Source organism: Oryx dammah, unplaced genomic scaffold (assembly GCF_014754425.2).
Source record: "Oryx dammah isolate SB20612 unplaced genomic scaffold, SCBI_Odam_1.1 HiC_scaffold_10, whole genome shotgun sequence".
NCBI classification, from domain to species: Eukaryota; Metazoa; Chordata; class Mammalia; order Artiodactyla; family Bovidae; genus Oryx; species Oryx dammah.
The window spans coordinates 9,352,134-9,367,439 of record NW_024070194.1 but is presented as its reverse complement, the minus strand read 5'-3'; the positions used below and the strand labels follow the sequence as shown (position 1 = coordinate 9,367,439).

Genomic DNA, 15,306 nt, shown 5'->3' with positions numbered 1-15,306 from the left:
CTCCTGGCCTGAAGAGTTTCTATTGAAAGATCAGCTGTTATCCTTATGCAAATCCCCTTCTGTGTTGTTTGTTGTTTTTCCCTTGCTGCTTTTAATATTTGTTCTTTGTGTTTGATCGTTGTTAATTTGATTAATATGTGTCTTGGGGTGTTTCGCCTTGGGTTTATCCTGTTTGAGACTCTCTGGCATTCTTGGACTTGGGTGATTATTTCCTTCCCCATTTTAGGGAAGTTTTCAACTATTATCTCCTCAAGTATTTTCTCATGGTCTTTCTTTTTGTCTTCTTCTTCTGGGAGTCCTATGATTTGAATGTTGGGGCATTTAACATGGTCCTGGAGGTCTCTGAGATTGTCCTAATTTCTTTTAATTCGTTTTTCTTTTTTCCTCTCTGATTCATTTATTTCCACTATTCTATCTTCTACTTCACTGATACTATCTTCTGCCTCCATCATTCTACTATTTGTTCCCTCCAGAGTGTTTTTGATCTCATTTACTGCATTATTCATTATATGCTGACTATTTTTCATTTCTTCTAGGTCCTTGTTAAACCTTTCTTGCATCTTCTCAATCCTTGTCTCCAGGCTATTTATCTGTGATTCCATTTTGATTTCAAGATTTTGGATCATTTTCACTATCATTATTTGGAATTCTTTATCAGATAGATTCCCTATCTTCCTCTTTTGTTTGGTTTGGTGGGCATTTATCCTGTTCCTTTACCTCCTGTCTCTTCATCCTGTTTATATTGCTGTGTTTGGGGTGGCCTTTCTGTGTTCTGGCAGTTTGTGGAGTTCTCTTTATTGTGGCATTTCCTCGCTGTGGGTGGGGTTGTACAGGTGGCTTGTCAAGGTTTCCTGGTTAGGGAAGCTTGTGTTGGTGTTCTGGTGGGTGGAGCTGGATTTCTTCTCTCTGGAGTGCAATTAAGTGTCCACTAATGAGTTATGAGATGTCAGTGGGTTTGGAGTGACTTTGGGCAGCCTGTATATTGAAGCTCAGGGCTGTGTTCCTGTGTTGCTGGAGAATTTGTGTGGCATGTCTTGCTCTGGAACTTGTTGGCCCTTGGGTGGTGCTTGGTTTCAGTGGAGGTATGGAGCCGTTTGATGAGCTCCTGTCTGGAGTCAGGAGTTCTCTGGTGTTCTCAGGATTTGGACTTAAGCCTCCTGCTTCTGGTTTTCAGTCTTATTTTTACAGTAGCCTCAAGACTTCTCCATCTATACAGCACTGTTGATAAAACATCTAGGTTAAAGATGAAAAGTTTCTGCACAGTGAGGGACACCTAGAGAGGTTCACAGAGTTACATGGGGAAGAGGGAGGAGGGAGTTAGAGGTGACCCAAATGAGATGAGGTGGAATCAAAAGAGGAGAGAGCAAGCTAGCTAGTAATCACTTCCTTATGTGCGCTTCACAGTCTGGACTGCTCAGAGATGTTCACGGAGTTATACAGAGAAGATAAGAGGGAGGAAGGAGACAGAGATGTCCAGGAGGATAAAGGGTGTGAGGGGGGGTGGGGATCAAAAGGAGAGAGACAGATCCAGCCAGTAATCAGTTCCCTAAGTGTTCTCCACCATCTGGAACACACAAAGAGATATACAGAGTTGGGTAGAGAAGAGAAGGGAGAGGGAGGAGATAGAGGTGACCTGGTGGAAAAAAAGGAGAGTCCAAAGGGAGAGAGAGCAATCAAACCAGTAATCTTGCTCCAAGTAAAAATGGGTACTGAAGATTGGGTTCTTAAAGGTACAAAATTGATTAAAAAAAAAAAACCACAAAGCAAAGATAAAAAATCTAGAGAAGAGGTTGGATTTTCAAAAATACAATATTAAAGAACAGAAAAAAAGAAAAGAAAAAAAAAGTCACAAAAATTATAAAAAATGTATATATGTGAAGTTTGCTTTAAAAAACAGGGTCTCTTTTTTTTGCAAAGTAATAATAGGTTATAAAAATGAAAATTAAAGGGGTAATAGAGGACTTTAAAATTTTTAAAAATGGTAGTAAAAATATATCTAGGACTTTCTCTGGTGTTATTGTGGGCAGTGTCAGGTCAGTTTATTTTTGGCTAGTTCCTTGGTCCGGCTTATATTTCTCAAGATCTATAAGCCCCTTCCTATGTAGTTGGTGGTAACGACAGGGTTTTAATTATTGCACTTGTCACTTCCAAGACAGCTCCCTCTGTTTTAGCTTCTTCTGTTTGCTGGTCTCTTCAGTGTCTGATTTCCACCCTGACACAGGGGGGCGTTGGTGGACACTTTTTTAGGCTCACTTGTTCAGTCGCGCTGTGAGGAGGGAGGGATGCTGCAAACAAATAACACTGGTGTGTGCTCGCAGTGTCTCAGCCACACTGGGCCTGTACCCACTCATGGCATGTGTGCCCTCCCTGCCCACACTGCTCAGGCTCTAGGTTGCTCTGCCAGGAACCGTCCGAGGCCAGTCCTGGGCTGCATATACCTCCCAGATCTAAAACCGCTCAGGTTCAGGCACCCAGGTAGTCCTCAGAGGTGCAGACTCGGTTGGGCCTGCGTTTTGTGCCTTTCCCAGGTCCAAGCAGCTCAGGTGATGAGGTGTTTGGTGAGTGTGGTCACTGCGACTTATCTCCTCCCCCGTCCCTGCCACTCGGTTTTCTGGGTGTAAAACCAGCGTGCCTTCTCAGGCAGATGTTGACCGTCCAGAACCCCAAGAAATCTTGGTTAGCAAAGAAGCCTGCTTGCAGTTTGGTAGATAATGCCTCTCTGGGGCCGCAATTGCCCCCTTCCGGCTCTGGCTGCCTGTCCCCGGAGGGGGATGGTCTGCAGCCAGCTAGCTTTGTTCAGTTCGTTGTTCTGTGAGTGGGCCGGGTGGTGTCTCAGGTTAGGGCTTTTCCCATGGTAGCTCTCCCACAGTCTGGTTTGCTAGCCCAAGTTAGTTCCCTCAGATTGCCCTCAGGGCATTCAGGCCTGGTCCTTATCATAAGCAATGCAGCCCGCACCTCCCTGCCCAGCCCCCACTTGCTAGTGGCAGGTGCAGGCGTCTGCACTGCTTTTCTTTTGGGGGAGTTACCATTGGGCACGTAATCTGTGGGTTTTAATTATTTATTTATTTTCCCTCCCAGTTATGTTGCCTTCTGTGGTTCCAAGGCTTGCCACAGACTAGGCAGTGAGAGTGTTTCCTGGTGTTTGGAAACTTCTCTCTTTTTAAGATTCCCTTCCCGGGACGGAGCTCCGTCCCTACCTCTTTTGTCTTTCTTTTTGTCTTTTATATTTTTTCCTACCTCCTTTTGAAGACAATGGGCTGCTTTTCTGGGTGCCTGATGTCCTCTGCCAGCATTCAGAAGTTGTTTTGTGGAATTTACTCAGCGTTTAAATGTTCTTTTGATGAATTTGTTGGGGAAAGAGTGGTCTCCCCGTCCTATTCCTCCACCGTCTTAGGACCGCCTCTCTCTTCAAGAAAAATTGACATACCAGGGAATGTTTCATGCAAAGATGAGCACAATAAAGGACAAAAATGGTATGGATTTAACAGAAGCAGAAGATAGTAAGAAGAGGTCTCAACAATACACAGAAGAACTGTACCAAAAAGACCTTCATGAGCCAGATAACCAAGATGGTGTGATCACTGGATTAGAGCCAGATATCCTGGAATGCAAAGTCAAGTGGGCCTTAGGAAGCCTTACTAGGAACCAAGCTACTGGAAGGGATGGAATTCCAGTTGAGCTATTCCAAATCATAAATGATAATGCTGTGAAATTGCTGCACTCGATATGCCAGCCAATTTGGAAAATTTCGCAGGGGCCACAGGACTGGAAAAGATCAGTTTTCATTCCAATCCCAAAGAAGGGCAATGCCAAAGAATGTTCAAGTTGCCACATAATTGCACTCATCTCACAGGCTAGCAAACTAATTCTCAAAATTCTCCAACCCAGGTTTCAACATGAACTGTGAACTTCCAAATGTTCAGGCTGGCTTAGAAAAGGCAGAGGAACCAGAGATCAAATTGCCAACATCTGCTGGATCATCAAAAAAGCAAGAGAGTTCCAGAAAAACATATATTTCTGCTTTATTGACTATGCCAAATCCTTTGACTCTGTGGTTCACAATAAACTGTGGAAAATTCTGAAAGAGATGGGAATATCAGACCACCTGACCTGCCTCTTGAGAAACCTATATGCGCGTCAGGAAGCAACAGTTAGAACTGAACATGGAAAAACAGACAGGTTCCAGATCAGGAAAGGAGTACATCAAGGCTGTATATTGTCACCGTGCTTATTTAACCTTTATGCAGAGCACATCATGTAAAATGCTGGGTTGGATGAAGCGCAAGCTGGAATCAAGATTGCTGGGAGAAATATCAATAATCTCAGATGTGCAGATTACACCACCCTTATGGTAGAAAGCGAAGAAGAACTAAAGAGCCTCGATGAAAGTGAAAGAGGAGAGTGAAAAAGCTGTTTTAAAACTCGACATTCAGAAAACTTAAGATCATGTCATCCTGTTCCATCATTTCATGGCAAGTAGATGGGGAAACAATGGAAATGATGAGAGACTTTATTTTGGGGGGCTCCAAAATCACTGCATATGGTGACTACAACCATGAAATTAAAATACGCTTGCCCCTTGGAAGAAAAGCTATGACCATGCTAGACAGCATACTAAAAAGCACAGACACTACTTTGCCAACAAAGGTCCACTTAGACAAAGCTATGGTTTTTCCAGCAGTCACGTACACAAATGTGAGTTAGATCATTTAGAAAGCTGAGCACTGAAGAATTGATGCTTTTGAACTGTGATGCTGGAGAAGACTCTTGAGAGTCCCTTGGACTGCAAGGAGATCCAACCAGTATATCCTAAGTGAAACCCATCCTGAATATTCATTGGAAGGACAGATGCTGAAGCTGAAACTCCACTATTTCAGCCACCCAATGTGAAGAACTAACTCTGTTGGTTTCCTGCAAAGAAGTTACTCAATCATTTTCTCTTTTAGAAGTTTCTAGATAAAAGTCAAAGTAAGCACGGCCAGCCTTTTCTAATTGTGCGTGCAAAATGTCAGTTTTGGAATATCAAAAGAACCCCAATTTGGCCATTTTGGGTTGAGATCTCTTTTAGTATAATTTCTCCAATTAACTAGGTACTTGCAAGTATGAGCTCCGTACATATTATACAAGAATCTGGCTGGAGTGTTAGTCAGAGGCTGGCTTTCTGACACTCTTTTGTTTCTGTTTTTGAGAGATTCTGTTTCCATTTTAAGCTGGGTAAAAATCACTAGTTAACTTGCATAGTGGGCCAGTGTGCTATTTGTGAGCTTAACTCCTCCAGGAGTTATCCCAGAGTTGTTTCAGCTTGTCTTACATGTCTCGGATTCTGCCTCCAGCAATCTAAGACCACCGTAGCTGCTCAGGTATCCGCATGGCCAGTTCTTATTTGCAAACCCCAGATGAGCAAGTATTTTAATTAGTGAGTGGGTTTCCCTATGGGACCACTGCATGGTATGAGGACTAGGCCTCCACCACTCCCATCAATTTCTCTGTCACCTGAGAAAACTGAAACCAGCCAGGAGGAGTCTTGTCACCTTACTTCAAAGCAAAGCTCCCATATACCCTCCTCACTTTTATCTTGACAAATCTATAATGGCAGTCAAATTAAGGAAAAGTGTCAGATCAGTCTCTTACTTAACCACTCAGCCAAGACCCTTCAGTCCCCTGAAACAGAGCGACCTTGGCATCATTCAGCCGAGCCCTAGGTATTCCTCAAATTTTTTCCCAGTTGAGCCCTCCCCACCAGTACCTTTCCACTGGGTGGGCTATTCCCCTGGAATCCTTCAGCCATGCCCTTTCCCACCCACCCAGTATCTTTTGACTGGGTGGTAATTTCTCGGTATCTTTCAACTGAGCCCCCCTCAGTGTCTAGACCATGACTGGGTATGCCCTGGATGTTCCACTCTCTCCCCCCACCTCCCAGTATCTTTCCTACTGGGAGGGGGCAGGTAATCTGCTTCACCACCAAATAACTCAGAATCTCAGCCAATACAGGAGATTCAAGAACAAGGAGAGACTTACCCAAATTTTTCTGCACTCCCCGAGGAGTGAATGGGTGCAAGGTGACACTGCTGGTATCAAAGCTCTTGTTCCTCATGAAGTCCAGTCAAAGGAAGGAAGTCCACTCTGGGTTGCTGATTGCCATAACTGTTGCCTAAAAAGTTGTACAACTTGAGAGTTGAGAGTTAAGCTTAATTTGGGGCAAAATGAGGACTGCAGCCTGGGAGGCAGCATCTCACATAGCTCTGAGAGACTGCTCCAAAGTGGCAGTGGGGGAAGGTCAATATATAAGGTTTGAGAGAAGGGGGAGGTCAAGACCATGAAGGGCTCATTTTACAAAAGGTCTTTTTATAGTCATAAGGATCTGATATCCCCATGAACAGATTTAGTGCTCTAGATATGAAGAGATGCAAGGATTGACATCATACAATCTGTTCCTAAAAATATCCAACTATATACAGGCCTATCGCACCAGGTTCCCTGGAGCACAGATTGCCTCACTCCACCCTGAACCCCCTCCAGGGTTATTAAAGGTCAACAGTTGCAGAAGGATGGGGTTCAATCTCCCTAGAAGCAGATGGAAAATGCTCACTGATGTTCATTCATTGGCAATGCCCTTGGTAAGTGCCAATTTGTAGTTGACTCTGTGTTACTCAACATAGGATATCACCAGCAGGAGTCTTAACACAGCACAGCCAACATTGTAGTCTTTGTTCTTAACATTTTAGCTACCATATACAAAAACCTCTAACAACCTGAACTTGGCATTTTAGCTGTCTCTGCTTATTTTGGCCTTGCAGGGACCTGTGTATGGAGGCTCCAGGCACACGTCAGGCCATAGGGCTTTAGGGATGGGAGGATCTCAGTGAAATAGGAAGATGGTCATCACAGCTGTTTCTAAAAGGTAAAATACAGAATATACCAGTTTGTTTACAATAGAGAGTGGTACAGGTGCAGGAATGTGAATGGGAAGGTCCCTTTGATAGTCTGCCTTGTAGGACATTATTATTAATGTTAGGCTTCAGGTTGACAGGGTAATAGTTCTATACATTATGGATATTTATACATGGATTGGCATGTTGCCACTGATTAGCTGCAAATAGAACAAGGATAAAAGATATATATTAAGAATATTTTCCATATGTTGATCATGACTGGACCTGGACATTAGTCCATGAGTTTATAATACTAATATCTGTACATGTATGTAGCTGAAAAGAAAAACGTGAAGTCGCTCAGTCATGTCCAACTCTTTGCAACCCCATGGACTGTTGTCTAACAGATTCCTCCATCCATGGGATTTTCCTGGCAAGAATACTGGAGTGAGTTGCCATTTCCTTCTCCAAGAGATCTTCCCAATCCAGGGATTGAACCCCAGTCTCCCACACGTAGGCAGATGCTTTACCGTCTGAGCCACCAAAGCTTCCAATATAAAAAAGAAAGTGTAAAGCCACCATGAACTCATGGAGGAGGCTTGGAAGAAAACCCCCACTGTGTTTACTTTGTTTATGTCATATGCATGGGAATAAAGGAATATTGAGAGAATAATAATACCATGACTTATATAACAACTATTAATTTGGTCTTCTAGCTGTTTCTGGACCAGAGCCCCTAAAACTATTGGATTTCCTAAGAGTTAACTGCAGCAAGAGAGTTTTTCATGATGTGAGGGAGGTAACTAGCAAAGCCTCACTCTAAACTTAGAATGCAGGTTGGTTGCCTGGGTAACTAACACCTGATTCGGTGGTTGAGTGTTTTTTATTTTCAAATTTATATATTTTTTAATTGAAGGATAATTGCTTGACAGAATTTTCTTGTTTTCTGTCAAACCTCCACAAGAATCAGCTGTAGATATAGGTTTTAATTCCCACCTTCTGCTTTTCCCTGACCCCAAACCTCAAAACAGCCTAGGGTTTGAAGGGTGAATACATCACAAATGGCTAAAGATTTAATGAATCCTGATTTGTGATGAAGCCGCCACAGAAGTCTCAATACAGCAAGTTATTCGTGTTGCTTTAACGAACTGAGATCAATCCAGGAAACAATAGGGATACACACTTCATCATGGCTCCCCTGGATAATGCAACAGCCTGCCCAGGGGCCTCTGTCTCTGCCCATGCCCCCTAGAGGCCACTCTCCACACTACAGCCACAAGGATCCTGTGTCAAAGTGAAACATACCCCATGGCTCCCATGACCATTCCCACAGTGACCCCTAGCTTTTCTGAGAGTCAAATTCTGATTCTTAAAATTCTACAGACCTCTTCCTGACTTGTCCCCAGGGCCTCTCTGTCTCATCTCCTCCACTCCCCTGCCCCTCAACCCTCTTAGCCTCAGCCACTCTGGTCCTGGCTGCTGTTCAAACACTCAGGCACAGTTTTTGAAGACTCTGCTCAAAACCTCCTTATCACAGAGCATTTCCCTGACCCTTGCCAGCCACCTATATCCCTATCACTTTCTTTCTTCACAACACTCAAAAACATGGCATAGGATTTGCCCAAACTTTGTTGTGTTTCCCTCCTTTATTGGGTGTATATTATTTTACTATATTTTTTAGAGCTGTTTCCCTACTCAAAAAAAAAAAAAAAAGTCTATGCTCTCAGTATCAAAAAGATATATTTTGAAAAAATATATCTCCAAATATATTTGGATATATATCTCCAAATATATTTCCAAAAGATATTTGGAAAAATATCTCTCAGGTAAATGACTCTCCTATTTCGTATTTATGCCAAGTGAACCATCATTGAAGAAAGTGGATAGAGTAAAATTCCGGTTAGTTGCTATGATGGTGAGTCCTGTCTATATAATTATGGGTGTGACTGTCATTTATATCATTATAGGAAATTCAAATGTACTCTCATAGGGGAGCAAGGGGAAGGGCATTGAGTCAACTAATATCATATCAGCCTGGGAAAAGCAGTTTGGGCCCCAAGAGCAACCTCATCAAAATACTTCATTTCTTTCTCTGCCTGCAGTTGCTTCTGAAGAGAAGACCCTCAGCTGTCACTCAACTGTCTGATTAATTTCATCACAGAGAAATGATTAGTTTTTTACATATATGGATTTCTTTTTTTGTTGTTTGTTTTGTTTTGATATGTCATGGAGAAATGTAGGTAGATCAGTAAGTCATTCAGACTAAAATGTTTTGGTGGAAAATGGACACCACTGATTACAAATGTGTAAATTCTTTGCACTCTTGATTGGTAATATTTTCAAAAAACTAGAGAAACGTGGTGCCCCTGCCCTCATGAAAAAGCTGTAGATGGGAATATCCAGGAAACACAGCATGTACATGGTAGGATGAGGACAAGACACATTCTGCCACAACTCATTTAATCAGGTCCCTGATTCTGCCAGGAGTGCTGAAAATGTAGAGAACTACTGAAGGCTCCTGAGGACCCTGTTCAACATAATATAACCCTCTGTCCCTGAACCTCACCCCAGATACACATGGAGGAAAAGAGTAAGTCTGCGTTTTGCCCCTGATACCTAACATGTGGGCTCTCTGCCAAGAGCAAACAGTTCCCACACTAACGCTGGGCATCCAGGAGTCAATTCAATTCTGACACTAAATCTGCAGATGTGACCAGGCCCCACAGGGTGAGGGTTCCATTCCTGAAGATGGCCTATTATTCACGTGTTGATCACAAGTCTGGAATACCTTACACGTGTAACCAATTTGACGTAAATTCAGATTCCTTAACCCAACTCTCATGTTGAACCAGTTATCAGAAACAGACACAGAACTGGGGAACTTTAATTATGGTCCCCTGTTATTAAAAAGGATAAAACTCTGATACAGCCAAAGTAAGGAAAAGCATAAGGCAAAGAAGGAAATGTTGAACCTCCAAGCCGTCTCAAGACACTCCTCCTTTACAAACACTTGATTTATAAACCCTCTGAAGCTCTCTGAATCCAGTTTTCATGGGTTTTAATTGTGGGTTTGAGGTAGTCACTTTGGTTGACTTTGGCCATTCTTCATGGAACTCAGTAGCCACTCTCTCTTCCCCAGAGGGACAAGGGACTGATAATTCTAACTCTCCAATCATCTGATGGCATGTTTGGAGTCCAAGTGCACTCAGATGCTATCTAAGGTCTGATCCTTCACAGAATTCATTACGTATAGAAAGCCAATGAATTCCAAGAGTTTCCAGAATCCTGGGCATGAAACGGGACAAGGATCAAATATGGATCTTTTTACTATTCTAAAGTGAGGTTTAGGGACGAGGTAGAGACTAGGAACAGACAATCTCAGAGATGAAGTTAATGGCTTTGTAAAATGAGTGGGATATTTTTATTAAAAGCAGAACACATAATGATACTTTTGGAGAGTCAAGAAATGTCCCTGCAGTTCAGCTGCTCACTTCCCAGAAGAAATCCAGAGAGGGTTGGCAGCATTCACCACACCCTCTTCCTGCCCCTTCCATGGACTCACTTCCTTTCCCTCCAGTCTGCAAAGGAGAGGTGAGCTAGACCATGCTCTGGGCCTGTTGCTGGATTTGCCCCCTGGAATGCCAGCCACCATGGTGCCCAGGAGGATGAGCGAGGCTGCAGAAATGCAGAGTCTGCTCATGTTTTGGGCCTTGTAAGAAGGACGTCTATAGAAAGATGGTTGCTGATAGATCTGTTTACACCCCAGCTGATGGGTAAGAGCAGGTGAGAAGGAGAGGAGTGAGGAAAGGATTTGGGGTCAGTCATGTACAATGGGTAATCTCCCCACCTTCAATTTCTTGCTTCTGCCTGTGTGCCTGCTCAGTCATTCAGTGTGGTCTGACTCTTTGAGACCCCATGGACTGTAGCATGCCAGGCTCCTCTGTCCAGGTTCTGTCTGCTCAGGGAAAATGACCAGTGATTTCAGTCCTCAAACTTGACTGTGTCAGTGGTCTTGTGAAAACACAGAATGTGATGCTACAGGTGGAAATTTGTCCAATATGGTCACACAGGAGCATCCCAGCAGCCAGAGCCATGCACGGCACGTTATGGATGGTCCAAGGGTGGATGAGAGCAGACTAAAGGACTGCAAGGTGATCAGCCGTGTGTTAGCCCAGGTCCTCCTTTACAGCCTCATTCACAGGTCTTCATATCTATGTGTCAATGCTCCCCCTCTCACATTAGCCCCACTTTCTTCAGAAGAAGGTATGACACTGGTAATTTTCCTGAAACCACTGTGGCAGAATCTCTACTGGAACACACAAGCTCTTTACCTGTCACTGGCCCAGGCAGTTGTTGAGCTGGGGAAAGAGCATCTCCATTTAGGACACAAACCCTGATACTCTGGGTAGAAATAAAGCAAAGGGAGTGGGCAGAAGGGAAGCAGAGACATAAACACGTCTCCAGACATGACCACCCACTGTCCCTCCCTGGTTTCACCAGTAGGAGAGCTACCTGCCAGAGTGGACCTCAGGGGCCAGAGTGGATCTCAGGGACCTTGGAAGATTACCTACTACCCATCTAACCCCACCACAACTCTTCCCCTACAAAGTCAAAGTCCTTTGAAATAATAATGATGAGTAATTATAATAATTCACACTTAACTACATTGTCCAGAGAGTCAAATAAAGACAAGGAGGGGTGGGAAAGGGGCTGGACCTGGGTGAGATCAATCACTGAAGCAAGAGGGCTTTTTGCTACCTCTGAGGAAGAAGGAGACCTAATTGGAATTGTGACAAAGACTCCACTCTAGTACTGGGGCTGTTTCCTGAGGGTGAAATTCTAGAAGATGACACTGCTATACTCAGTGTTATTTCCTCCTTTCTTTATTACAGTAGACAGCACATTTAAAGAGCAGTCCAGAGCAGAGGAAAATAAAATGCTGTTTTGAGACAATTTATTTTAGTCTGTACTGGTCAAAGCACATTAGCACAGTGTTCACCATGGTTCTCAAAGTACCCAAATCTGGGCATCTCTAATGTAGATATCACCTTCCCCTTTTTATTAAAAAAGAACCTGTATCTCAGGGAGATAAAATGACTTGCCCAAGATGGCAAAACACAGTGAGTTACTGAAGCCAAACTCTTTTCATTAATATCAAGTCATTTTCATTACACTGTTATACTAATAATTATTAAAAATTAAATAACATATATTATATTATTACTCCTCTTCATGGATCACTGCCTTGTTGTGGCAAAGGGGGCTTGTGTAACTCGATGAATCTATGAGCCATACGGTGTAGGACAACCCGAGATAGATGGGTCATAGTGGAGAGTTCTGACAAAAAAGTGATCGACTGGAGCAGGGAATGGCATACCACCCCAGTATACTTGCCATGAGGACCTCATGAATTGTATTAGAGGACAAAAAGATATGACCCTGAAAGATGAACCTACCAGTTTGGAAGCTGTCCACTATGCTACTGGGGAAGACCAGAGAAGAACTACTAATAGCCCCAGAAAAATGAAGCCACTGGGCCAAAGCAGAGACGATGCTCAGCTGTGGATGTGTATTATGTCAGGTGTGTCTTATTACCACCCTTACATCAGAAAGTGAAGAACTAAAGAGCCTCTTGATGAAAGTGAAAGAGAGTGAAAAAGTTGGCTTAAAGCTCAACATTCAGAAAACGAAGATCATGGCATCTGGTCCCATCACTTCATGGCAAATAGATGGGGAAACAGTGGAAACAGTGTCAGACTTTATTTTGGGGGGCTCCAAAATCTCTGCAGATGGTGACTGCAGCCATGAAATTAAAAGAAGCTTACTCCTTGGAAGAAAAGTTATGACCAACCTGGACAGCATATTGAAAAGCAGAGACATTACTTTGCCAACAAAGGTCCATGTAGTCAAGGCTATGGTTTTTCCAGTAGTCATGTGTGGGTGTGAGAGTTGAACTATAAAGAAAGCTGAGCACTGAAGAATTGATGCTTTTGAACTGTGGTGTTGGAGAAGACTCTTGAGAGTCCCTTGGACTGCAAGGAGATCCAACCAGTCCATTCTAAAAGAGATCAGTCCCAAGTATTCATTGGAAGGGCAAATGTTGAAGCTGAAACTCCAATACTTTGGCCACCTGATGCGAAGAGCTGACTCATTTGAAAAGAACCTGATGATACGAAAGATTGAAGGCAGGAGGAGAAGGGGACGACAGAGGATGAGATGGTTGGATGGCATCACTACCTCAATGGACATGAGTTTGAGTGCGCTCTGGGAGTTGGTGATGGACAGAGAGGCATGGAATGCTGTAGTCCACAGGGTCGTAAAGAGTTGGACACGACTGAGCGACTAAACTGAACTGAACCACGTGTGACTTAAATCTAATCCACTATGAATATGTAGTGGCGGTAACAAATAGATTAGGGTTAGAACTTGCTAACAGTGTGACTGAAGACCTGCGTTCAGAGATCCACAATATTGTACAGGAAGCAGAAAAGTAAACTATTAAAGAAAAAGAAAAGCAAGAAGGAAAAGGGGAGTATTTCAGTGGTTTCTGGCTAAAAAACTTAACAAGTACAAGCCTTATCCCTATTTTATACTAAAGAAAGCAAATCTCAGAGATGTTGAGAATTTGCCCACAATTGAAAAGATATGAAAAAAGAGCACCAGCACCCTGTGTATTCTCATTAATTCAAATACTAATACTGTTGTGTTCTCCATGCCAAACTTTACTAATCTGTAGTGAAACAGCCACTGTCTGTTTCCAAATTTGCCTCCATTCTAAATCTTCCCAGAAGCAGAGCAGGAAAGCATCACCAAAGTTCCCCTGCTTGGGAAACCAGGACATGCCATGTTAGGCACTGAATACAGCAGCTAAGTGCCATCTCTACGCCTCCATTTCCTCCCTTGATGGATTCTAAGCATGATTAGTCCAAAAATGTCGGCAAAATGCTAACTCAGAGCCTGGGATGCTAAACAGTAGCTTACATTTCTTTAACTGAAATATGAAGCCTCCTCCCCACATGTGACCTTAGGGATGTGGATTTCTTGGAAAAGTGGACAACTGACTCTAATACCCATTCTCCTTCTGAGGCCCAGGAGGAAAACCTGCCCACCAGTTTGACTGAACTTAGAAGGAAGGAAGAAAAGCTGTCATGTTGACGTGTGTATCACCCAGAATTCTATGTAGCTTGTGTTGTGATTAAGGAGTCAGTGATGATATAGTGGGTTTGCTTCCTATACCCATTAGGGCACAGTCTCTGGAAAGGGGAACAGGAGATGCCCACTGTCTGCAGAACATTTAGAAGGACCACCATTTCCACAGACCCTATTGGTTAGGTTTGTAATTACAAACAACAGAAACTTCATTCAGTTTAATTTTGAATATACATTTACTGAAATATAAACTATAGTGTTTGAAGCTACAGAAATGAAAATTGCTACATCATTGTGTGGAAAAGGGTGCTTTTAAAACCAAAATCTTCTCTCATTACAATGTTGAGAACTAGATGCTGGATATTCCACCTTGGCCGTGCACAGAGGAGCAGTGATGGTGGGCAGGAAGATGAAGGTGAGGATGCCTTGAGGATTAGGGTGAAAACAAAAATCCTGTGTTACACGGCAGGCTCTGCAGTTACTCTGGTAATGAGGAATGTGCTCCTACATTTCTTCCTTGCACAGATAATTTTGAACTGTCCCATTGGTGTCAGGAACTGAGTGAAGAGCTAGGGGTAAAGGGAAAACATGCTCTCATGGTGCTGAGAACTAGCCCATGAGACAGAATTAGACATGTTGACCAACAGAGGAAAGGAAAAGGCAGGCTCTGCTGAGGACGGTCAGGGAGAGAAGGACTGTCAGGAGACTGAAAAGGTTCAGATGCAGCCGCAGCCCAGCCCTGCAGGGCTCCTCCTCGGATTTGAGAGTTTTCGAATCCACTATTCCCATGTCCTCTGCAAAAGGAAAGGAAGTTGTTGAGTGCCATCAGTGTAGTCCCAGACCAGGACAATGGCCAACTTAATAGATCCCATATTTTCAAGAAAGTATGGAACAAGAAGGAAGTGAATTTTCAAAGCCTACATAGGGCACTCAGAAGCAGTGCAATCCCACCCTGGAGGGTGGCTGAGTCAGTGTTCCCAACTGAAAAAGAGGAGCATATATTCAGGTAGAGATGATCACAAAGAGACCTCCGGGGTTGACCTTCTGCCATCCTCTCCCTGGAGAACTCGCTCAGTGTGGGTTTTACAGGACACTGCAGCCTCTCCTCCTGGCAGCAGCGAGGAGGAAGACACTGTGCAGGGTGAATGGTGTGTGGCCCCATGAGCTCCGCCCCTTTCCCCAGCCCTTCCCCTCCCCCTGTGCCCTGGCCCCTGTCTTACCACAGGGACCCTGCCTCTTGAGAGCAGGTCTTCATGCAGTCCTCTAACTTTTTGAAGTTGTTTCC

At 43.5% G+C, this 15,306-nt stretch overlaps 1 protein-coding gene across 1 annotated transcript in view; it reads left to right on the top strand.

Moving 5' to 3' along the window:
- Positions 1–15,306, top strand: part of LOC120869430 (trophoblast Kunitz domain protein 1-like) — a 124,414-nt gene that overhangs the window by 39,285 nt on the left and 69,823 nt on the right. The window contains exon 8 of the mRNA XM_040248747.1: positions 3,454–3,473. Coding sequence (XP_040104681.1) covers positions 3,454–3,473 — 20 coding nt within the window. The remainder of the gene's footprint in view (positions 1–3,453; positions 3,474–15,306) is intronic.